We start from the raw sequence: 25954 nt of genomic DNA, 5'->3' as shown, positions 1-25954 counted from the left end.
ACCATAAGATACCTAGGAATAAATCTAACCAAAGAGGCAAAGAATCTGTACTCAGAAAACTATAAAATACTCATGAAAGAAATTGAGGAAGACACAAAGAAATGGAAAAACGTTCCAAGCTCATGGATCGGAAGAATAAACATTGTTAAAATGTCTATGCTACCTAGAGCAATCTACACACCCAAAGCAATCCCTATCAAAATACCACCCACTTTTTTCAAAGAAATGGAACAAATAATCCTAAAATTTGTATGGAACCAGAAAAGACCCCAAATAGCCAGGGGATTGTTGAAAAAGAAAAGCAAAGCTGGTGGCATCACAGTTCCGGACTTCAAGCTCTATTACAAAGCTCTCATCATCAAGACAGTATGGTACTGGCACAAAAACAGACACATAGATCAATGGAACAGAATCAAGAGCCCAGAAATGGACCCTCAACTCTATGGTCAACTAATCTTCAACAAAGCAGGAAAGAATGTTTAATGGAAAAAAGACAGTCTCTTCAACAAACGATGCTGGGAAAATTGGACAGCCACATACAGAAGAATGAAACTAGACCATTTCCTTACACCACACACAAAAATAAACTCCAAATGGATGAAAGACCTAAATGTGACACAGGAATCCATCAAAATCCTTGAGAAGAACACAGGCAGCAACCTCTTCGACCTCAGCCACAGCAACTTCTTCCCAGAAACATCGCCAGATGGAAGGGAAGCAAGGGTAAAAATGAACTATTGGGACTTCATCAAGATAAGAAGCTTTTGCACAGCAAAGGAAATAGTCAACAAAACCAAAAGACAACCGACAGCATGGGAGAAGATATTTGCAAATTCAAATCAAAACCACATTGAGATACCACCTTACGCCAGTTAGAATGGCAAAAATGGACAAGGCAAGAAACAACAAATGTTGGAGAGGTTGTGGAGAAAGGGAAACCCTCTTACACTGTTGGTGGGAATGCAAATTGGTACAGTCTCTTTGGAAAACAGTGTGGAGGTGCCTCAGAAAATTATAGAGCTACCCTATGATCCACCAACTGTACTCTTGGGTATTTACCCCAAAGACACAGATGTAGTGAAAAGAAGGGCCATATACACCCCAATATTCATAGCAGCAATGTCTGCAATAGTCAAATGGTGGAAAGAGCCAAGATGCCCTTCAACAGATGAATGGATAAAGAAGATGTGGCCCATATATACAATGGAATATTACTCAGCCATCAGAAAGGATGAATACCCAACTTTTACATCAACATGGATGGGACTGGAGGAGATTACGCTAAATGAAATAAGTCAAGCAGAGAAAGTCAATTATCATATGGTTTCACTTATGTGTGGAACATAAGGAATAGCCTGGAGGACATTAGGAGAAGGAAGGGGAAAAATGAAGGGGGGGGTGAATCGGAGGGAGAGACAAACCATGAGAGACTATGGATTCCGAGAAAAAAACTGAGGGTTTTGGGGGTTGTGGGGGGATGGGTTAGCCCAGTGATGGGTATTAAGGAGGGCATGTACTGCATGGAGCACTGGGTGTTATACTAAAAGAATGAATCATGGATCACTACATCAAAAACTAATGATGTACTGTATGGTGACTAACATAACATAATAAAATAAAATGAAATTTTTAAAAATGACATATCAGATAAAGGGCTAGTATCCAAAATCTATAAAGACCTTATCAAACTCAACACCCAAAGAACAAATAATCCAATCAAGAAATGGGCAGAAGACATGAACAGACATTTTTCCAAAGAAGACATCCAAATGGCCAACAGACACATGAAAAAGTGCTCAACATCGCTCGGCATCAGGGAAATCCAAATCAAAACCTCAATGAGATACCACCTCACACCAGTCAGAATGGCTCAAGTTAACAAGTCAGGAAACGACAGATGTTGGCGGGGATGCAGAGAAAGGGGAACCCTCCTACACTGTTGGTGGGAATGCAAGCTGGTGCAGCCACTCTGGAAAACAGTATGGAGGTTCCTCAAACAGTTGAAAATAGAGCTACCATACGATCCAGCAATTGCACTACTATTTACCCCAAAGATACAAATGTAGTGATCCAAAGGGGTATGTGCACCCCAGTTTATATCAGCAATGTCCACGATAGCCAAACTATGGAAAGAGCCACTCATATGTGGAATTTAAGAAACAAAACAAATGAGCAAAGGTGGGGGGGAGACAAACCAAGAAACAGACTCTTAACTATAGATAAGAAACTGATGGCTACCAGATGGGAGGTGGGTGGGTGGGTAGATGGGTGAAATATGTGAAGAGGATAAGAATACACTTATCACAGTAAGCACTGAGCAGTATATGGAATTGTTGAACCACTATATTTTACACCTAAAACTAATATAAACTAATTTTAACTATACTGGGATTAAACTTCAATTTCATTGGACACCTGGGTGGCTCAGTCAGTTAAAGGACTGCCTTGGCTCAGGTAAAGATCCTAGGATCCTGGGGTCGAGTCCCACAACGGGCTCCCTGCTTGGGGGGATGGGGGGGGCTGCTGCTTCTCCCTCTCCTTCTGCCGCTCTGCTCCCCCTGCCTGTGGTCTCCTGCTCTCTCTGTCAAATATTCATTTAATTCATTTATTTTTTTAAAATTTTATTTATTTTTTTAAAATTTTATTTTATTTAGAATGTTCATTTAATTTAAAAAAGGCTTTATGCAAGTGCAAAGGACATTTCTGAATTTCACAATCCATTTACCTGTGTAGTTGAGGAGCTGCCATTTTTGACATGATAAAAAGCAAATATAAGGGGAAAAAATTACGGGACTCTATAAATGGCATCCAAGCAATTAATATGTTCAGTTTAAATCATAGGCTTGTGAATGTCAGCATTTGACAGTACCTATCTATTCAAAAAGTTTTCAAGGATGAAATAGACTTAGCATTAACAGATCAACCATTGCGATCCATTTTGGAGGTGGCATCCCAATTAAGCAAAATGTTATCCCTATTAAAAGAACTTCATTCTTCTCATCAGACCTGTATTACAAACAAGAAAACTGTATTCATTCATTATCATTATATTTTGAGTTTCTCAATACAAAAGGGGGCCAGGGGAATGGTATTCCAGGACTCAGGAGGGCGATGACTTCTGTCGTCGCCTCCTCCGGATGCAGCAGCTACACCGGGCGGGAACCCGGCAGTCCGATATTCTGATTGGTAGGGACTGTGAGAGTGCCCTCGGCCCTACTCGTCCCCCAACCCTTCCCCACCCTCACTCCTCCCCGCCCCACCCCCGCCTCCCGTAAGCGAAATTCTACTAGGGCTGGGGCGGAGGTTCAAGCCTCCCGGGTGAGCGCTGCTCCAGGGAAAGCCGACCAGCGAGCGTGTGGGAGTTCCGAGCCCAGCACGTGGGAAGCGGTCCGCCTAGGTCGCCGCTGGCGCATGCGTATCAGGGAGCCTAAGCCAGCGCGGCGCGGTCGCCATCGCTGGAAAACTTCCGTCAGATCCCGACTGGCACGGGCGGCTGGTCCAGCCCCAGGGACCCAGCCGCTGGGCGTCATTGGCTCGGGCAGTAGGGCCCTGACTGTCCCGCCTAGGTCGGGCCCGGCGGCAGCGGTGGCGACGGCGACGGCGGCGGCGGCGGCGTGAGGGGGCGGAGCCGCCCAGAGCGCCCTTTGTCTGTGGAGGCTGGTGAGTGCCGCGCGCCGCGGGCCGGGAAGCTGGCGAGGGGGAAGGGCTGGCGGCGGCCCGAGGGTACCCCGGTCGCCGTCGCCGCCCGCGTTCGACCCGGAGGCCCCCAGCAGAGCCCTCAGCCTTCCCCGAGACCCGCACCCCTTCTCTGGTAGAAAGGCCTCCCCATCCCAAGATTATAAACGTATTTTCCTCTGGTATCTTCTGCAGTTGATTTTTGTGTGGGCAAGGGTGGGTATCGTTTTGGGAAAGTTTTTCCCCATCTCAAGAACGTTAAAACATTCACCTTTATTTTTTCTACTGCTTTTAAGGAATTTTTTAATATCTTTTTTCATTTCTACCTATATTTTGTTGGGTATTAATTTTGTTGCAAGTTGTTAGATAGGAATATGCCTTTTCCCGGTTGCCCTGCCATTAGATGTTGAATCATTTTCCCACTGAATTGAAATGACACTTTTATTATATTCTGAAGGCGTGTATATTCTGCAAACCCTGATCTGTTTCCAGACAGTTTCTTTCACTGACCTGACAGTTTCTGCACTGATACCATTTTGTTTTAATTAAAAATACGTTTTAATATGTGACAGAGCAAATCTCCCTTAATTATGTCCTTTGACGTAATGGTCTATTTCTTTTGATGTATTTGAAATTGTGAAAAATGTAAAGGTACAAAAATTATAATTCTCTAAGAGACAGATTTGATCATGGTACTTAGTAGGTGCTCAGTAGATAGTTATTAAATGAGGAATGTTTGTTGAAAGTCACTGTGTTGTTGAAAACTTACGTTTCCCTGTTGCCATCAGGATAATTTCTAAGACGACTTCCTTAGACGTGCCCTCAAAGCCCTTTATGATCTTAATATTGCATACTGTTTGGCTTTCCACCCTTGCACATCATGCTGTAGCCATACCAAACTACCTAAACATGGCCCAAAACCTTCTGGGAAAAATTCATTAATTTGATTATGTCAAAATTTTTAATTTCTGTATTCAAAAAGAACAAAGGGCTAAAAACAAGACACATGAAAATATTTGCAACATGTGTAAGAGACAAAGGATTAATGTCCACAATATGTAAAAAGCCTCTGTTAATAGAAAAAAAAAGAAAGAAAAAAGAAAAATAGTCAAAGGATACACATAGACAATTTTTAGAAGAAATACAGGTAACCAAAACACACACACACAAATTTTTTTAATGCTTCACCTCATAAGTAACCATAGAATGCAAATGAAGACAAAGGTATTTTTCACACAGTAGCCTGGCAATATATAAAAATAATGATGATACAGGATGTTGAGGAAAGTGCCCAGGGAAGGGCACCAATTGTAAGACTGAGGAAGACACTTTGAATGGCAATTTGACAATACCTACCAAAATGTTAAATGAGCTCACTCTGGCTCAGAAATTTCAAAAAAAAAAAAAAATTCATTCTGAAATCAGTCTTGCAGAAATATTTGCACAGGTACATGAGGTATGTAAAAAGATGTTTATTACAGTATTATTTGCAATTGTGAGAAATGAGTACAGCTTAAATGTTCACTAGGGATATGGTTAAATATATTATCATAGATCAATGCAGTAGAATACTATACTGCTATAAAATAGAATAAGGTAGTTTATTTTGAAGTTAACAAACAAGGAAAGATCTCTAAGACATTTAGGGAATAAAGGCTGCTGCAGAACAGTGGCACATAGTATGGTGTGAGTTACATTAAGTAGGGATGTGGTTATATATGTTCATAAATACCCAAAAAAGGATGTACACCAAATGACTGATGGTGAATTACTTCCAGGGAGGGAAGTAGAATAGGAGAGGGGTTGAAGGTCACTCAGTCTTACTCATATACTCCCAAATTTTGTGTACTTATGTTTTCATGTAGAATGTGTAAAAAACTTGTGACCATGTATAACTTGTGTAAGGAAAAAACAAAACAGAAAGGGAAAAATGAAGGGGGGAAATCAGAGGGGGAGACGAACCATGAGAGACTATGGACTCTGAGAAACAAACTGAGGGTTCTAGAGGGGAGGGGGGTGGGGGGATAGGTTAGCCTGGGGATGGGTATTAAAGAGGGCACATACTGAATGGAGCACTGGTTGTTATATGCAAACAATGAATCATGGATCACTACATCAGAAACTAATGATGTAATGTATGGTCATTAACGTAACATAATAAAATAAAATAAAATAAACCCTCACCCACACTTAGGACCTACACAGGGGAGAAAAACATTTTATAATGTAGAAAATTTTTAAATTAACTTTTTAAAAAAAAAGCAAAGAATAAAAGACAAATGATAACATGGAGACTACATTTGTCATTTATGTTATCACAAGGGAGTTGCTCTTTACTGTCTATGTTCAGGGGTCCCCAAGACCACCCTCAGGTTCAGTGATTTGCTAAAAGGACTCAGAACTCAGCAAAATTGCTATACTTAGAGTAGCATGAGTATTACAGTGAAAAGATACAGATTAAAATTAGCAAAAAAAAAAAAAAAAAAAATAACAGGAGAGCAGAGTCCAGGAGAGACCAGATACAAAGCTTCCAGTTGTCTTCTCTCAATAAGACTCATGCAGATAGCGTTTAATTCTCCCAGAAGTGATGTGTAATAACACATATGCAGTATCGCCAACCAGGGACTCTCATCCAAACTTTGGCATCCAGAGTATTTATTGGACGTTGGTCATGTAGGCATAGCTGACCGGCTGTGTTACTGACCTTCAGTCTCCAGTCCCTCCAGAGATACCACATGGCCCAAGAATCCCAACATAAATCCTATTTTAGCATAAACTTTCTGACCTGACAAAGCCTCAGGTAAACAGAGACACTCTTAACAGGCAGGATGTTGCAAGGCATTATAGGTTATCTCTCAGGAACCAGACCAGGCTAAAACCTTTCCTTAAAATGTGCAGAGTTTGGACCACCCAGACCCATTCAATTAATCCTTTCCTGCACAATATACTTTGTAACAAAGAATTCTTACAATAAAAGGCAAAATGGTAGAAAGGTGACAAATGACACAAAGGGTAATTTATAAAAGATGAAATATGAAAACTAAAAATATAAAAGTTCTGCCTTCCATGTTATCTAAGAATTACATATTAAAGCAGCAATTATATACTATTTATGTATTATATTTTAAAAGAATAATGCTTATTATTCTTGGCTAATGGTCACTCTCATATATTGTTGATGAATTAGTAAAATGATACAACCTTCCTCAATAATGTTTTACCTTCGTTTTGATCCAGCAGTTCCACTTCTAGGAATTTATCCTAAAGAAATAGGCAGACAGAATTATGCCAAAACTGTACATTGTTTGCTGTTGTCTATAACAGCAAACAGAAAGAAAGAAAGAAAGATCCTGAAAAAGTTTATTAATAATGAAGTTGTTAAATAAATTTTGACTATTGCATGCAATTGATTATACTAGGACACTAATTTTTTTATTTATTTGTTTATATATTTATATGTATATAAATATATATTTGTGTTTATTATTAGTTTTTAATTCCAGTATACTTAACATACAGTGTTACATTAACTTCAGGTGTACAGTAAGTGATCTAGCAATTCTGTACATTACTCAGTGCTCACCATGATAAGTGTACTCTTTAATCCCCATCACCTATTTCACCTATCCCCCCATCCACCTTACCCCTACCCACCTCCCCTGTGGTAACTATCAGTTTGTTCTCTAGCTATCTATCTATATATTTTTTTAAAGATTTTATTTATTTGACAGAGAGAGCACAAGCAGAGGGAGAGAGAGGGAGAAGCAGGCTCCCTGCTGAGCAAGGAGCCCGATGCGGGACTCGATCCCAGGACCCTAGGATCATGACCCAGGCCGAAGGCAGCCGCTTAATCGACTGAGCCACCCAGACGTCCCTTGTTCTCTATATTTAAGAGTCTATTTCTTGGTTTGTCTTTCTCTCTCTTTTTTTTTTCCTTTGCTCATTTGTTTTGTTTCTTAAATTCCACATATGAATAAAATCATATGACATGTGTCTTTCTCTGACAAACTTATTTCAGTTAGCATGATATTCTGTAGCTCCATCCATGCTGTTGCAAATAGCAAGATTCCATTCTTTTTGATGGCTGAGTAATATCCTGTGTGTGTGTGTGTGTGTGTGTGTGTGTGCCACGTGTTGTTTTTTTTTTACAGTTTGTTTTTGTTTTGTTTTTTCTCTGTGGAAAGTGACCGTTTTTTTAATTTAAATTTTGTTAGCATATAGTGCAATATTGGTTTCTGGAGCAGATTTCAGTGATTCATCACTTACATACAACACACAGTGCTCCTCACAACAAGTGCCCTCTTTAATACCCATCTCCCATCCCCCACCTACATCCCTCCATCAACCCTCAGTTTGTTCTCTGTCTTTAAGAGTCACTTATGGCTTGTTTCCCTCTCTCTTTTTATTTTCCCCCTTCCCATATGTTCATCTGTTTTCTTTCTTAAATTCCACATATGAGTGAGATTATATGGTACTTGTCCTTCTCTGACTGACTTATTTCACTTAGCATAATACACTCTAGCTCCATCCATGTTGTTGCAAATGGCAGGGTTTCATTCTTTTTGATGGCTGAGTCATATTCCATTGTATACATATACCACATCTTCTTTATCCATTCATCAGTTGATGGATATTTGGGTTCTCTCCATAGTTTGGCTGTTGTTGATAATGCTGCTATAAACATTGGGGTGCAATGTACCCCTTCAAATCTGTATTTTTGTAACCTTGGAGTAAATACCTCATAGTGCAATTGCTGGGTGGTAGGGTAGTTCTATTTTTAACTTTTTGAGGAACCTCCAAACTGTTCTCCAGAATGACTGCACTGGTTTGCATTCCCACCAACAGTGCAAGAGGGCTCCCTGTTGTCCACATCCTCACCAACACCTCTTGTTTCTTGTGTTGTTAATTTTATTTTTTTTTAAAGATTTTATTTATTTATTTGAGAGAGAGAAAATAGAGAGAGAGAGCACATGAGAGGGGGGAGGTTCAGAGGGAGAAGCAGACTCCCCGCTGAGCAGGGAACCCGATGCAGGACTCAATGCAGGACTCAATCCCGGGACTCCGGGATCATGACCTGAGCCAAAGGCAGTTGCTTAACCAACTGAACCACCCAGGCGCCCTCTTGTGTTGTTAATTTTAGCCATGCTGACAGGTGTGAGGCCACATCTTTTTTATCCATTCATCTATTGATAGACATGGGCTGCTTTCATAATTTGGCTATTGTAAACAGTGCTGCAGTAAACATAGAGGTGCATGTATCCCTTTGAATTAGTGTTTTTGTACTCTGGGGTAAATACCCACTAGTGTCATTGCTGGATTGTAGGGCAGTTCTACTTTTAACTTTTTGAGAAACCTCCATACTGTTTTCCACAGTGGCTGCACCAGTTTGCATTCCCCCCAACAGTGCAACAGGGTTCCCTTTTCTCCACAGCCTCACCAACACCTGTTGTTTCTTCTGTTGTTCATTTTAGCCATTCTGACAGGTCTGATATCTCATTGTACTTTTGATTTGCATTTCTCTCATGATGAGTGATATTGAGCATTTTTTTTATGTGTCCATTGGCCATCTGGATGTCTTCTTTGGAGAAATGTCTGTTCATTTCTTATTTATTTATTTACTTACTTGTTTATTTACTTATTATTTTAAATATTCCTGGTGTGGAGCCCAGTTCACAACCCCGAGATCAAGACCTGAACTGAAATTGAGAGTCGGACACTTAACTGACTGAGCCACCCAGGCACCCCTGCTCATTTCTTCTGCCAATTTTTAATTGGATTATTTGTTTTTTGGCCGTTAAGTTGTATAAATTCTTTGTATATTTTGGATACTAGCCCTTCATCAGATATGTCATTTGCAAACATCTTCTCCCATTCAGTAGGTTACTTTTACTTTTGTTGATTGTTTCCTTTGATGTGCAGAAGCTTTTTATTTTGATGAAGTCCCAATAGTTTATTTTTGCTTTTATTTTCCTTGCCTCAGGAGACATATCTAGAAAAATGTTGCTATAGTCAATGTCAGAGACATTACTGCCTGTGCGGTCTAATAGAATTTTTTATGGTTTCAGGTCTCACATTTAGGTCTTTAATCCATTTTGAATTTAAATTTGTATATGGCATAAGAAAGTGGTCCAGTTTCATTCTCTTGCACATAGCTGTCCAGTTTTCTCAACACCATTTGTTGAAGAGACTGTATGACCCTAATTTTTTAATGATATTTAGAGTTTTGTCTTCTGTCCTGAAGTGATATACACAATATTGTCAATTAAAATCCACATTTCAAAAAAGAAAATTATATATATAATAATGATATATATATATATAATATTATAATATGTGTGTATATTTGCACAGAAAAGTAACTGGTTATCTCTGGGTGATGGTATGATTTTTTTTCTGCTTTTCTATATCTACAAAAAAACTTTGTTTTAATATTTGTCAGAAAATAAAATGAAGGTATTTCCAAGGTAGAGAAGGGGTGTGGAGAAAGATCAGTCTGGCTACAGTATGAAGAAAATATTGGACTAAAGTCAAGGACTAGTTCGATGAGTGTGGCAGTAGCCAAAGTGAGAGATGATAGTGGCTTGAATCAAGGTAGTAGAATTGAAGATGGAGCATTCACTACATATTTAAAGGGGATAAATTTACCAGGATTTGACTTTAATTGAAGAGAGACACTAAGGGAAAGAAAGAGAGGTCAGGAATGGTATTCAGGTTTCAGGCTTGCTGGTGCTATTCATTGAGATAGGGAATTTAATAGGAGAGTAAAAATAATATGTAACATGTAAATATGGCTACCATGTGCTATTATGTTCTAAATGTTTTCAGAATATTCACTCACTTAATCCTCACAACAAACCCATGAGGTAAGTACTATTATTATTAGTTTTGCAGATGAAGAAAGTGAAGCATAGAAAGGTTGACTAACTTACACAACCAAACTCACACAGCTAGTAAGTTGTGGAGCTGGGAATCAAACCCAATCAGTTTGGCAATAGAGTTGGTATTCATACATACTTCACTCTGTTACAAATATATGACAGGAGGCTTAAGAGAAAATGAGTTTTGGACATGTTAGGTTTGAGAAATCTGAGAGACATCTGCCTGGAGATGTCCACTAAGGTAGTTGGGTATGTATGTGGTTATGTAGCTCAGAAGAGATGTTCACTGAAACCATGGCAGTGGATAAAGCTGAAGGAAACCACCTGAGAGTAAATAGAAGAGAATAAATACAAATAGAAACAAATGGATATAACTGTATTACAAGTGAATGACAACCACACTGAAGGAAGTGGCAAAGAAAATAATTCACCCAAATAACTTCAGGAAACACTCTCTTGGTTGGATACTGTTTAACTAAAGACAAAGAGAACTCTACATAAATGCTGTAATCAAGTTAATAAATGTGTTTCTCACAGGGATATGAGTTAATTCTGAAACTATGTATATACTAAAATTGAACAAATAAGTAAACATATTGTGGATACTAAGAATCAACAATTTTTTACTGTTGAAGAAAGAAGTTACCAATGACGAGAGGAAGAAGACTAAAATGAGCCCTGAGGTTTTGGATTGGAATCAGAGGTGTCAGTATGAACTCATGGCATTTAATAACATAGATGAACACAATAGAAGTATGTATGTGTCTGATTAATATGCATATATATATATATATCTCTGTCTCTGCTAGAGGGCCTAGAAGCAATGATACCCCAGTAGCAGTGAGCACAACTAGCACTCAGATCTTTGTTTCTAAGCATTTCTCCAATAAAAGGAACTCTGGCTGTTTGGACAGGTAGTTGATTTCCAGGGCTGGACAGGGATAATACAAGAGCCTGAAACATCTTATGGTGCCAGGAAGTGCTCAAAATAGGATTGAGGTTGGTCAAAATAATATAGGAGCCTTCTACTAGCCAAAACTGAAACAATTTGTACAATAAAATAAATAATAATAATATTGGAGTTTATAAAACAAAATAAATATTCATGAGTTTATAGAGATATAAATAAACTAGTGAATAAATGATAAGAGATAAGGAGCAGCTTTTCCTTACAGAAAAATTCCATTAATAAATTAGTGGGAAAGAGAAATAGAGAAATCACCATTCAGCAAACACCATATTACTAATTGTTGCAGACAAGGTACACTGATGGATGCTAAAATTAGTGGTTTTGACATATGATCTCACTCATATGTGGGATTTAAGAAAGAAAACAGATGAACATATGGGAAGGGGGAAAAGAAAAAAAGGAGAGAGTGAAGCAAGCCCTAAGTGACTCTTAAAGACAGAGAACAAACTGAGGGTTGATGGAAGGATGTGGGTGGGGGATGGGCTAGGTGGATGATGGGTATTAAAGAGGGCACTTGTTGTGAGCATCGTGTGTTGTACGTAAGTGATGAATCATTGAAATCTACTCCAGAAACCAATATTGCACTATATGTTAATTTAAAAAATTTTAAATAAATAAAACTTAAGCTAAAAAAATTAAAATTAGTGGGTTTGAGAAGAATCCAGATATTTGTATAGTATCTCCCCAAGATATTTATTAGCTACAAAGAGAAAGATGGTAGCTTTACAATGGAGAAACGAGGTAAACACCACCTTAACCCAGTGATAAAGGTTAAAATTATCATTAATGAGGCATAGCAGCGTCCTAAACCCATGAATATGATGCACTAAGAAAGATACAAAATCACTTCTGTGATATTCCCAAAAATACTTAACTTCTTTCCAATCATGAGAAAACAGACAAACCCAAATTAAGGGACCCTGCAAAATATCAGTAGTCTTCAAAAGTAGTAAGCTCATGAAAGACAGAAAGGCTGAGGAACTTATAGATTGGAGAAGACCAAGGCGGGAAAAAGTAACTAAATGCCATGTGAGATCCTGGATCAGGGAAAAAATATTCGTGGAGAAACTGGTAAATTTTGAATAGTTTGAATTAATAGTATTATACCAATTTAAGTTCCTGGTTTTGATTATTGTACCCTGGTCTTATAAAACATTAACATTAGGACAAGTGGGGTGGAATGTACGTGGGAATTGTGTACTGCTTTTGCAACTTTACTGTAAGTCTAAAATTGGTTCAAAATAAAAAGTTAAAAAATGAAAAAATAGAAGAGTAAACAGCAGAACCCTTTCACTTACTTACTTAGCAAATATTATTGAGTACCTACTATGAGCCACATACTGAAAGCATTAAAAGTAGAATAGTAAATAAAACAGAACAGCTTCCTGCCTTCATGGAGGTTAACATCACACAGTGGTGAGGTATAAATAAAAATAATGACTATACAAATAATTACAATGATAAAAAGTGCTAGCAAAAACAGGAAGATGTCAACGAGGGACCTCACTTGGTCTGTGATATCAAAATCTTCCTTGATTTAAGCTGAGAAGGAAGAGTAGATATCATCTGGAGAGGAGGGGCAGGGGAGATATACCGCACATGGCACACTTAAGGACTTAAAAGCAGAACAGTGTAAATGAAGCCTTAAAAACAAGCAGGAGAGTGGCTTGAGAAGTCAGGAAGTGGTCTTAGGATTTTTTATGGCCTGGTACTCTAGCCTAAGAACTGTAGAGAGCCACTAAAGAATTTCAGAGTGAAGGACTGATGTGATCAGGTTTGTATATTTTACAAGTAAAGATGCCTTTATTTCACTTGTGGAGGGAACAAAAATAGATACTGGAAAATCCTAAGGAACAACAATATGTAAATGATAAGCAGAGGAAAGGGGACTAGTGCATACCTCACTGAGAAAGACGGTGGACATAAAGCAAAACACAGTCGTCCACAGTGCCAGATACCCATCAGAGCTCAAGAAGTAACGAACTCCAGGGCGCCTGGGTGGCTCAGTTGGTTAAGCGACTGCCTTCCGTTCAGGTCATGATCCTGGAGTCCCAGGATCGAGTCCCGTATCGGGCTCCCTGCTCAGCGGGGAGTCTGCTTCTCCCTCGGACCCTCTTCCCTCTCGTGCTATCTCTCATTCTCTCTCTCAAATAAATAAAATCTTTAAAAAAAAAAAAAAAAAGAAGAAGAAGTAACGAACTCCATTGCTTGAACAACATCAGGGTTTTTGGTATTCCTACCCAGAGCAGTTTCAGTGGTGTGCTGATGGCAGAACAGAGGAAAGGTCATAGATAATCGAAAAATAAATAGGTAATGAGGAAGTAGAGACAAGTATTGACAATCCTTTGAAGAGTTGTAGCCTTGAAAAAAGAATGGATGGTAGTTACAAATGGGCACATAGCCAGTGAAAGTTTTTAATGGTGGGAGATATAGTAAAAGGTTTTAAATTATGACAGGAAGGAGTCCATAAAAGTGACCGATAAAGTTGAAGATAGAGGAATGAGAAGATATATGCTAGATTCGGGCCTGTAGTCAGTCTAGAGAGAAAGGTCTGATTCCAGGGAAGAAATACTTCTTAAAGCAAGTCTCTGGGCCAAGAATACCCCCCAGAGATGCTATTTCATTATGTCTGGGATAGGACCAGTGAATCTCCTTTTCAGCAAATGGCATGATTCAAGTGATCTTCAGACCACACTATGACAAACACTGCTCTTTTTTCTATTTTTCCATTATATTAAGCCATTCCTGTCTTCATTTCCTTACCCATCCATCCAGTCCAGAACCTAAGGTCTCCTGATTCATAGTCTAGTGTTTTATAAGGTAAGAAAGACTTCAAAAGTGCTGTGGTACTGGAAGTAGGTGACTGAAATAGAATGAAGGTGAAAATCATTGGCATTGAGGAAGTTAAGGAGATGAGAGGCTCTGATAGTTGCTCTGAATTCCTGCTTGCATCAGAATCACTTGTGAGGTACTTAAAAAAATGTGTAGATGCCAGACTTCATCTCAACAGATTCTGGTTTAGTAGCTCTTGGGTGGAGCCTGGACATGTATACATTTACAGATGTATAATTTAAAATCTGGGCTGAGTTTAATGCATGGCCCCGATTGAGAACTACTACAGAAGTTTTCTACATGGTCAATAAAGTTCACTCAGATTTTTGGAAGAGCTTGGAGGGAAGGGTGTTGGGTTTTTTATTGTTATGTTAATCACCATACATTACATCATTAGTTCTTGATGTAGTGTTCCATGATTCATTGTTTGTGCATAACACCCAGTGCTCCATGCAGAATGTGCCCTCTTTAATACCCATCCCCCCACCCCCTCCCCTCTAGAACCCTCAGTTTGTTTTTCAGAGTCCATCGTCTCTCATGGTTCGTCTTGGAGGGAAGGGTGTTAAGTCCAAAGTCATTTTTCATCTGAATTGATTATAATTCTAGTATTCCTTAGGCAGTCAAGGGAATTTGTTACTTTCCAAGCCATCATGGTTACTTATTTGAAAAAGCCTGTGGTAATCCTACAGGCTTCTCTGGAAAAGTCTATGTGTGTATTGTATGAAAAATTACACACAGTTTGGGGGTGGGGACTGGTTGGTTTTGGGCGGTTTTGTGTATGTACCTTTCCAATACAGGAATTAAAAGGGAAATTATGAGAAGAAAGGAGATCAGATAAAAAAAAAATGGTAGAGGGGTGCCTGAGTGGCTCAGCCGGTTAAGCGTCTGCCTTCAGCTCAGGTCAAAATGTCAGGGTCACCTAGAGATCCGTGTCAGGGTCACCTAGAGATCCGTATCAGGCTCCCTGCTCAGCGGGGAGTCTTCTCCCTCTGACTCTGTCGCTCCCCCTGCTTGTGCTCTCTCACTGTCCCTCAAATAAATAAATAAAATCTTTAAAAAAAAATGGTAGAGAACAAGTACTAGGAAGAACTTCAGAGTATACTAGAAGGAACCTAGGGCTGTGAACCAGGAGATCTTCAGTTTTAGAATCCTTCACTAAACCAAAAAACAGAACTAAATCATTGTTTACAAAGGTGTGTTCTTTGGAACCCTAGTCCCATCAGATGCCATAAAAAATTCTCAAATAACAAAATTTGCATAGAATATATATTTGACACAGTCCTCATCTCCTTGGGTTCACACATATGTAGGAGAAACCCTGTTCTGCCTAACTTGATAAATGCAGGGTTTTTTTGGTTGTGAATAGGTGGTTTTGAGGTGATTGGGTTTGAAACGTCAGAGCATTCACATAGATTCTGTCTGGCTCTTTAGAGAGTAGGACCTTTTTAGACCTTTGCTTGGTGAAATAGGACCTGCTTCTTAAAGTGCTTCTAAATTACTCCTGAAAGGTCTGTTTCTTAGTCAACTGGTTGTAAAATTTTGGATTCATGCCATATCTTGAGCAGTGAATGGCTTCCTCATCTAATAGGACAATTCCACTGGAACTGTGATTTTCTCTTTTTAAAAAAATTCCTTCTCAGGAATGACTTCATTATTCAGTGCCATTACTAACTTTGGAGAGAAATTTTTCAGACCAAGCTTTGTGAACAGAAAAAGAATGTGTTCTCCCATGTTTATTAGCAGTTCACTACATTTTACTCTCGTTAATTTTGGTGAAAGTCTTTCTGAAAATCTTTCACTAAGGAAGGACCACATTTTTTTTTTTTTTTCTCAGAAGGTGGGTAAGAACTGAGGCTAAAGTTTATTGTGGCTGATGGATCTGTACATCTCTGCTTTTTGTAATGTGTGAATCTGAGAAATTCTTTAAAAATGCTTTCTGACTGTTTTTAAAGAATTCTATACTGTAGCATGCCCCGTCTTCATGAATGGGTAGCTTATATGTTTCTTTACAGACTCTCTAGGTCCCGAGGTGACTGAGGCTGCTGGATTTCTTTTGTTGACTGGTGCATCTCATCACAGGTGCTCAATCTGGATATTGTATCTTACAAGATCCCTGCCAGGAGAGAGATTCGAATATCATAGTGAAGTCTGTACATGAAGGATTGATGCCTTTAGGGGAAAAAAAGTAATAGCCACCTTCAGGAACCGCCACATCTCAACTCTGCATGAACAAAGCAAGATTCTGAGAGTGGCTGCACCTGAGAAGCAGAAATCATTCTTGTGGATTGCCATTGGCTCCTGAGGCTCTCATCAGAGATGAGGCACCTTTAATACCTGAGAGTGACTATTCTCCATAAGGCACTGGAAAATCAGCTTTCAGGGACTGACAAGGACACTGAAGCTGTTAGTAATAGTGTACCTACTGATGTCCCTCTAGAAGAGAGCAAAGCTTTGGTGATATTACAACTTAAGAACTGCAAAGAGGTGTAGTAATCCTGATGGAGGACTGAATCCAGGTACTCAAAAAAGAAGGTAAACATTCTGAAAAATGAGAAGAGTGAAATCTCCATTGTGTATTAGATCATCTTAAAAAGAGTAAAGGAAAGATCTCTGGAGTTTGAGTGTGGGGATGAATTTATCCTCTTAAAGAATAAGATTAGTCTCTCAACATGTTTTCTGTATCAGTTCATCTCAGTGGTTCTCATTTCCTACTTAGAATCACTTGGAGACTTTAGAATTTAAAATGCTGTTTCCCAGGCCCACCCCAGACCAATTTGTATAATACTGGATTTATTCAAATCTCTCAGCTAGATGGGTGATGGGTATTAAGGAGGGCACTTGTTATGATGAGCACTGGGTGTTGTATGTAAGTCATGAATCATTGAGTTCCCCTCCTGAAACCAATATCCCACTATATGTTAACTAAGTAGAATTTAAATAAAAATTAAAAAAAAAATCTCTGGGAATAGGGGCTGAGCATTGGCATTTAAAAAAAAAAATTCCCCAGGTTGGGGCACCTGGGTGGTTCAGTCGTTAGGCATCTGCCTTCGGGTCAGGTCATGATCCCAGGGTCCTGGGATCGAGCCCCGCATCGGGCTCCCTGCACAGCGGGAGGCCTGCCTCTCCCTCTCTCACTCCCCTTGCTTGTGTTCCTTCTCTCACTGTGTCTCTCTCTGTCAAATAAATAAATAAAATCTTAAAAAAAAAAAAATCCCCAGGTTGTGTAGTCAGGGCTAAAAACCACTGAGCTTTCTTGAGCTTCCTATATGCCACGATAAGAGAAAGAGAAAATCTGACATTGAATTCCTCAATAAATTATCCAGCCTTTAAGCTTATGTCCTAAAGGGCTTCTCTCTAAACTATCTGCCATTCTAACAGGAAGCAAAAATTCCAAGAGTTAGTTTCAGCATTATTACCATGTATTTACCAGATGCTTCTTTTTTCTTTTTCCCAGTTATGCCCTCTCACAATGCTATACTTTCCCAAGGGGGGAACATGGAGGAGAAAGAAATGAGTGATGGATCACAGATAGTCAGGTCTCAGGTAAGTTCAGTTTTACTCTCCTCTGAAATGCTGTTATAGTTCTAAGAATATGGGTACTTCTATTTTTCAATTCTCAGAAGTGAATCCAGAGCCCTTTAGACTCTTGGGACAGATAATTTCTATAGGATGCTTCCCATTCACCTTATATACCCTGTATAGCTCTTCTCTCCTTCCAGCATTTTTAGCAGATCATGGGCTCATGTCTGGGCTAGATATTGTATAAGAAACAAAAGAAACTATAGACTATCTTTTAATCACCCATCACTTAAACAACTCACCAGACTTTAACACACTTGCTGTTCTCTCTGTAAACAATCAGTGATGCCCAGGTCACAATGACTGCTTGGAGCTAATGGCATTATTAAATATGCCTGAGGACATCTGCCAGGAGTTAATATTTATCAAGAATCTGTTGTACTTCTTGCAAAACCTGTTTAAGCCTATTGTTACTGTTCTATAATTTGATTAAGTATTATGTAAACTGATGAGGTAGAACTATGACAAGGAGTTTTTTTTGTGAAAACTAGTTGAAAGCTTTGGAAAGACCTTATAAATGCCAGTCACTTTTTAAAAAATTGCTATCAAATTATGTGTTAGCAAACTGTAACACACTGAAGGAAAATCATAAAAATCTTAGAGTATTCTACACCTATATTAGTTCCCAAGTGTCCCTTGTTTGTTGCATTTTAATGAAACAGAAACTGATGCATTATGGGTATGGACACGTGATCATTAAAATCACTCTCAGAAAACGTTTCGTTTCACATCAGAAGATGAGCACATGAATATACAATTATATATTTCAAATTAAAATGTTTAAGATATCTTCTGTGGATCTCAACTTTAACTAGCTTTTTAGCTTAACACACCAGATACTAGTATCAATTGCTTCAAATAGGAGGACTTCTCTTGTTCCAAATTATATGAGATAAACATTATCTGTAGGTATTCAATAAACTCATCAGAGGAGATTTTTACACACCTAAACCACACATTTAAAAAAGTGTAATGTTGGATTGCTACTAAGAATACAAAATACAACAAATACAAGAGGTACTCAGAGAAAGGAGAAATTTTACTGAGACTAGAAGGATGAGGGTAGACTTCATAAAGAAGGTGGAGTTTGAATTTGTGCTGATACTGGTTAGATTTGAAGATTAAAGAAGACAGGGCCATTGCAGACAGGAAATAAAATTTATGCAAAAGCAGGGACAATAAGGAGACTGTCAGCTCAAGCTGAGCATTTATTTGGAATGTTACTGCTTGGGATCTTTGGGTTGCAGGGAAGATTTATTCAGTTTACTCTTAATTATAAGCCTCCCCACAGACAGGACTAGAAAGACTTCAAAAACTAAAGTGCTATATCTGCTTCTTGGCATTCTAGCCAAAGGAGTTTAATTCTCCAGAACGACTTATTATGTTAAGAAAGAAGATGGTTCATTCAACAAGTATTTTTTGAGCAGCTACAATGTGCCAGAAATTGTTCTTGGCATCAAATATACATCAGTAAGCAAAATAGGTATTCCTAAATCCAAGTTGCTTATAGTGCAACAGAAACAGTCACTCAACAAATATAGTAAAAATTGCAAATTAAGATGTTTATTATACAAAATAAGAATAAGGTGCTGTGAATGTGCATTAGGGAATCAGGGAAGAAATTTCACTTCTTTAGGGAAGAGAAATTTAAGGTGAGATGTGAAGGATATATAAGAGTTATAAAAACTAAGTGGGGAATAAAAGCATTTTAGGCATGTGGTAAATATTATGTGTAAAAACTATGGGTATATTTAAGAAGTTAAAAGGCCACCATTGTTGGAATGGAGGGAGGGAGAAAATGACTTGAGATAAGCTTGGGGAAGTATGCATGGCCTAAGTATACAGGCCCTTGTGACCATGAAGAAAAGCTTGGATTTTATTCTAAATGTAGTAGAAAACCTTGGAAGGAAGTTAAGCAGGATAGTAAAATAATAATTAACTGAATTCTACTTTAAAAATCACCCAGGTGTGGGGTGCCTAGGTGAGTCAGTTGGTTAAGTGTCCGACTCTGGGTTTCGGCTCAGGTCGTGATCTTGAGGTCATGTGATCAAGCCCCTCATTGGGCTCTGTGCTCAGCAAGTAGTCTGCTTCAGATTCTCTCTCCCTCTCCCTCCTGCTCTCTCTCTCAAATAAATAAATAAAATCTTAAAAAAAAAATCACCCAGGTGTGTGGTATATGACAAGTGAATTTGTGAGCAGCAAGAAAGGAAGGAGGAGAAATCCACTTAGGAAGCTACTGCCATATTGTATATGATAGAAAGTAATAGCTTAAAACTGGAAGGTGGAGAAAAATAGGTGGATTTGAGGGCTTTGCTTTGGGAAACAGCAGAGATTAGCAAGAGTGGTAAAGGCAAAGGAAGAAAAAAGGTGATTTCAAAAGGATGTAGCCCAGGAAGTGGCAGGGTAATGGTAAATCAGATCATGTCACTGCTCTGCTCAGAATGCATGGTTCCCACTTCACTCAGAGTGAAAGCCAAAGTCTTCATGATGGCCCAAACAGTCCTATGGAATCTGGGCCTGTTTCCCCTCTAACTTCATCATTTACTTTTCTACCTCTTGCTCATTCCACTCTAGCCACAGTGGTCACATTTTTCTTCCTTAAACATGCTACACACACTGTTGCCTTAGGGCCTTTGTACTGCTAACTTTGCAAGTCTTTTTTCAAATATCACCTCTCCGGTGACATCTTTCCTGACCATCCTTTGTAAAGTTGCAACTGCCTCACCCCTCACATTGTCAGACCCTCTTATTCTACTCTTCTTTTATCTTCTAACATAATGTATAATTTACCCAGTTACCATGTTTTTTGTCTACTATCCCCTGCTAGAATGTAAGTAAGTTTCATAAGGGTGGGAAATTTTAGTCTTCCCCCCCGCCCGGTATATCTCAAGCACCATGATTGTCACGTAGGAAGTACTAAATATTTCTTGAACAGATAGGAATTGGCATATTATAAAGATTGCATCTCAAACCAGTGGTGAAAAGATAGTTTATTCAATAATTGATGTTGACATTTCTGGGGAGCCATCTGGAAAAAGGTAAAGTTGAATCCATACCTCATACTTTACATTAGGATAGTCCTCAAATGGATCAAAGATTTAAATGTGAAAAATTAAGCCATAAAAATTTTATAAGAGGGGTGCCTGGGCCGCTTCGTGGGTTAAGCGTCAGCCTTTGCCTCAGGTCATGATCCCAGAGTCCTGGGATAAACCCCCACGTCAGGCTTCCTGCTTAGCAGGAAGAATCTGCTTCTCCCTTTCCCTCTGCCCCACCACTGCTCATGCTGGCTTTCTCTCTCTCTCTTTCTCTCACTTTCTCTCTCAAATAAATAAATAAAATCTATAAAAAAAATTATAAGAAAAAAATGGAAGATGTAAGACCAGGCACCATAAAACTCCTAGAAGAAAACAAAGGTGGTAAGCTCCTTGGCATCAGTCTAAGTGATATTTTTTGGGATCTGACTCCAGAAGCAATGGCTACAAAAGCAAAAATAAACAAATGGGACTCCACCAAACCAAAAGGCTTCTGCACAGGGAAAGAAGCCATCAACAAAATAAAACAGGAACCTACTGAGTGGGAAAAGATACCTGCAATCACATATCAGATAAGGGGTTAATACCCAGAACATAGAGAGAACTCATATAGGTCAGTAACAAAAAAAAAAAAATCCAATTTAAAAAATGAGCAGAGGATCTGAATAGACATTTTTTCCAAAGAAGACATACAGACCAATGAAAAGATGCTCGACATCACTAATCATTAGGGAAATGCAAGCCAAAACCACAGTGAGATATTACCTCACACCTGTCAGAATGACTATTATCAAAAAGACAAAAATTAACAAATGTTGGCAAGGCTCTAGAGTTGTTGGTGAGACTACATTAGTGCAGCCACTGTGGAAAACAGTATGGAGGTTGCTCAAAAAATTAAAAATATAACTACCATACAATCCAGCAATTCCACTTCTGGGTATCTATACGAAGAAAACAAAAACACAAATTCAAAAAGATATATGCCCCCCTAGGTTCTTTATAGCATTGTTTATAATAGCCAAGATATGGAATCAAGCTAAATGTCCCTCAGTGGATGAATGGATAAAGAAGATGCAGTGTGTGTGTGTGTGTGTGTGTGTGTGTGTGTGTGTAACAATGGAATACTATTTGGCCATAAAAAGGAATGCAATCTGAGAGAAGTTAAGATGGTGGAGTAGTAGGGGGCTTGCCTCATCCCTGGAACACAGCTAGATCAAATCATTTTGAACAACTAGGAAATCAGTCTGAGGATTAAGAAAACAGTCTGCACAATTGGGGGGAGCAAACATGGGAGGTGCAAGGTTCAGAGCCATGAATTGAGGGAGAGAAAAGCTGTGATGCCACGAAGGTGAGGGAACCCTTTTTGTGGAGCAAAGTCAGGAAGAGGGAGAAAGTGGGAGAGAGAGCAGCATGTAGGGTTCGTACAATCCCAGGTGAGGGGATCCCCTGGGTCGCACTGGAAGAGATCACTCCCCTTCCTGGAGTACATTTGGAAGAGGGTATTTTGCCTCTCTAAGGACAAAGGGCGCACAGGGAGCCAGTGAGCAGCTGTTCAGCAGCAGGGACAAAGAGGCACGGACAGACCTGGTCATAGCTTTTCACTGTGCATCACAATAGACTCCAGCCACTGTGCACACATCATGCGACTGCTTCTCTGGGACAGAACAGTGCCAGGTGCACCGTGAGGCTCTCCTCCAGGGGAGAGGAGCAGGTCAGAGCCTTGTCAGGCCCTTTAAGATTTGAAGTTTTGAATCCCAACCACCAGCCAGAGATAAAACAGGAGAATTGTGACACCTGGCATGCCAACAGCTGGGCACAGACAAGTTGAGGGCAGTAATCTGACCAAAACCTAGAACACAGGAGCTTGTTCCCTTTTCTGTGAGGGCCTCCTGACAGCAGCAGCCCCAAGTTCCCCTCCCCAGACAGAGAGGGAGGCACCATCTTTCACCCTCCTTGCCGACCAGCCCTGTCAGACTTCAGAGAGAAACACAGCACCTCCAGTGGAGGCTGGAGTCCCTTACACCAAACCCCACCCCCTGCTCCGTGCAGGGGCATCTTTCCAAGGGCAGGTCTGTGAGCCAGCACAGCCGGCCTCTCCCTCGGAAGACCAACACAGGCACCCCTGAATGTACCAGGTCTGATGATCATAGAGTGCGCCAAAGCATCAGCATCAGTTCTGGTGGAAATAGGACCAGGCTTGCTTTCTTTTTTTTTTTTTAATTTATTTTAATTTTTTTAGTTAGTATTTATTTTATTTTTTATCTTCTTTATTTTTTGTTTGGGATTAGACTTATAGTTTTAGATTGTCTTCATCAGGCTTATAGTTGGTTTTTTTGTTTGTTTGTTTATAGGCAACTCATTATTTAATGAGTCTCGTTTGGGGACAGAAAGGGGAGGTCAGCCAGCCCTCTTCATGTGGTTTTATGCAGTTAAGTCCTTCAAAGGACGAAGAGTGAAATCAAGTCATTTCTTCTCCTGAATTTTTCCTTCTTATTTTTCTTTGTTGTAAGGTATATATAAATGTATGAGTATAGGGACATTAGAAAAGAGAAGGGATCTCCTGTAAGGGAGGAAATCAGACAATAAATCCAAAAACACTATGGAAATTACAAATCCGAACTTGGGGGAGGGTGGGGGCAACATGCTCTTTTCACAGAGCCCTTCCTTACACACCATGCAACTGTCCTCAAAAGCGGGAATGGAACAGACCTGACACTCAGCTGCAGGACGGAGCCGGGGTCTGGGCTTCAGAGCTGTTCATGTCTTTGGGATTGGGCTGGGCATCAAGCGCCTTTTCCAGATTAGGCCAGAGAAGATAAGTCCAGTTTGGTTTTCAAGGCTTTAGTCAGCTCCGTGGCCAGCAGCTCGTGGAAGGACACGCCGTCGTGTGCGTACACCCAGCTCTTCCCCGTCCAGTCATAGTGCTTGGGCCCACTGAAGGGTGAAGATAACCAGATCTGCTTGTTTGGGGTCTGCTTGTTGATCAGGTAGGTTCCTAGATCTCCACCCAGTTTAACTGTTAAAACACCACTCCCAAAGGAGACATCATAGTCTTCGAATGTGTAAGGTTTGTCTGCGAGGTCTTTGAAAAACTCTGCTAAGGAGTCCAGTGTCTTCTCCGCCAGTCTTTCATAGGTGGTCTCATCCAGAGAGCCAGGGTCGCCCAAAGTTCCCACTGTCCTCATATCAAACAAACACTCTGCTTTTTGACATCCATGATCTGATTGAGGCGGTGGAGGTTGACTAGTGTGGCTGGGTACACGGGTAGCTCCGTTCCCGATGTGCAGGCCCCCGGGGCCGTAGAGCGGGGCGTTCCTCGTGGGTCCCTGGGCCGATGCCCGCAGGGACTGAGCCCAGGGGCGCCGAGCGGGGCCGGAGGCCGGCAGCCACGCGGCGCCCCAGCATCCACATGCTGCTCCCAGTCTGAGGCCGCTCCACCCTCCCACTCTGGGGACACGGCGGGGACACCCGGTGGCTATGGCTGGCAGGCATTGCAGTTCGGCTCCTCGCTCAGGTCACCTCTTCTCCAGGCTTATAGGGGTTTTTTTGTTTGTTTCCTTTTATGTTCCTTTTCCTTTTCTCCTTTCTTGGATGAGGTCTTTTTTTTAACCAGGCTTATCTTAACAAATAAATCAAATCACACCACACCCTACTGCAAGCAAGGAGGAACTGTGTAGAGGACTCACCCGAGGGAAAGAGCAGCCAAAACACAACATCAGAGTGCACACAGCATACACCAGAAACACTTCCTGAAGCACCAGGTTGTGGACAGTGTATGACCCCTTCTTAATACAGTATTACTCTCAGGAGCAGGAAACATAACAAGCTTTCATAACACACAAAAGACAGAAACCTAGACATAAGAACAAGATGGAGGAATTCTCCCCGAAAGAAAGATCAAGAAGACATCACAGCCAGGGATTTGCTCAAAACAGAAATAAGCAATATAGATGAACAAGAATTTAGAGTAACAGTCAAGAATGCTAGCTGGGCTTGAAAGAAGCATAGAAGACACCAGAGAAACCCTGGCAGAAGAGATAAAAGACCTAAAAACTAGTCAGGCCAAAATAAGAAATGCTATAACTGACATGCAAAACTGACTGGATGTAATCACAATGAGGATGGAAGAAGAAGATCAATAGGTGATATAGAAGATAAAATTATGGAAAATATTGATGCTGAAAAAGGGAAAGAAAACTATTAGATCACTAAAGTAGACTTAGGGAACACAGTAATTCCACAAAGCACAATAATATCTGTATAATAAAAGGGGGCAGAAGGTTTATTTGAACAAAATATACTTCCCAATCTGAGGACTTCCCTAATCTGGGGAAGGAAACAGGTATTCAAGTCCAAGAGGCACAGAGAACTCCCCTCAAAAATCAACAAAAACAGGTCCACACCAAGGCATATCATGGTGAAACTTGCAAAATACAAAGATAATGAGAATTCCAAAACAGCTGGAGACAAAAGGTCCTTAACCTACATGGGTAGCCACATGAGGTTAACAGCAGACCTGTCCACAGAAACTTGGCAGTCCAGAATGGAGTAGCATGATATATTGAACATGCTAAATGGGAAAAATATACAGCCAAGAATACTTTATCCAGTAAGGTTAATCTATTCAGAATAGAAGGAGAGATAAAGAGTTTCCAAGACAAGCAAAAACTAAAGTTATTCAAGAACACTAAGCCAGCTCTGCAAGAAATACTAAAGGGGACCTTTTGAGCACGAGAGACCAAAAGTGACAAAGACTAGAAGGAAAGAGAAATCTACAAGAACAGTGACTTTTAAAGGTAATACAGTGGCAATAAATTCATATTTATCAATAATTACTCTGAATATAAATGGACTAAATGCTCCAATCAAAAGACAAAGGGATTCAAAAAGGATTAAAAAAAAAAAAAAGACCCATCACTATGTTGCTTACAGGAGACTCATTTTAGACCCAAAGTCACCTCCACATTGAAAGTGAAAGGAGAACCATC

General features: G+C 39.8%; 1 protein-coding gene and 1 pseudogene across 5 annotated transcripts in view; one reads left to right on the top strand and one right to left on the bottom strand.

Moving 5' to 3' along the window:
• The first annotated feature begins 3281 nt into the window (after positions 1 to 3281).
• Positions 3282 to 25954, top strand: part of LOC112817506 (small ribosomal subunit protein uS17m) — a 98479-nt gene continuing 75806 nt past the window's right edge. For 2 of the 5 annotated variants that reach the window (XM_073884311.1, XM_073884312.1), the window contains exons 1-3: positions 3282 to 3660; positions 16368 to 16887; positions 17810 to 17898. In XM_073884311.1, coding sequence (XP_073740412.1) covers positions 17812 to 17898 — 87 coding nt within the window. In that variant the 5' untranslated portion in view covers positions 3282 to 3660; positions 16368 to 16887; positions 17810 to 17811. The remainder of the gene's footprint in view (positions 3661 to 16367; positions 16888 to 17809; positions 17899 to 25954) is intronic. The other 3 variants (XM_025864639.2, XM_073884314.1, XM_073884313.1) reach the window with 3 other exon arrangements.
• Positions 23750 to 24377, bottom strand: LOC112817507 (frataxin, mitochondrial pseudogene; annotated as a pseudogene).

Source organism: Callorhinus ursinus, unplaced genomic scaffold (genome assembly GCF_003265705.2).
Source record: "Callorhinus ursinus isolate GAN/ISIS: 27379988/994484 unplaced genomic scaffold, GSC_fseal_2.0 scaffold55, whole genome shotgun sequence".
NCBI classification, from domain to species: Eukaryota; Metazoa; Chordata; class Mammalia; order Carnivora; family Otariidae; genus Callorhinus; species Callorhinus ursinus.
The sequence above is the reverse complement of the archived record's forward strand: the minus strand, read 5'-3'. Positions and strand labels throughout refer to the sequence as shown.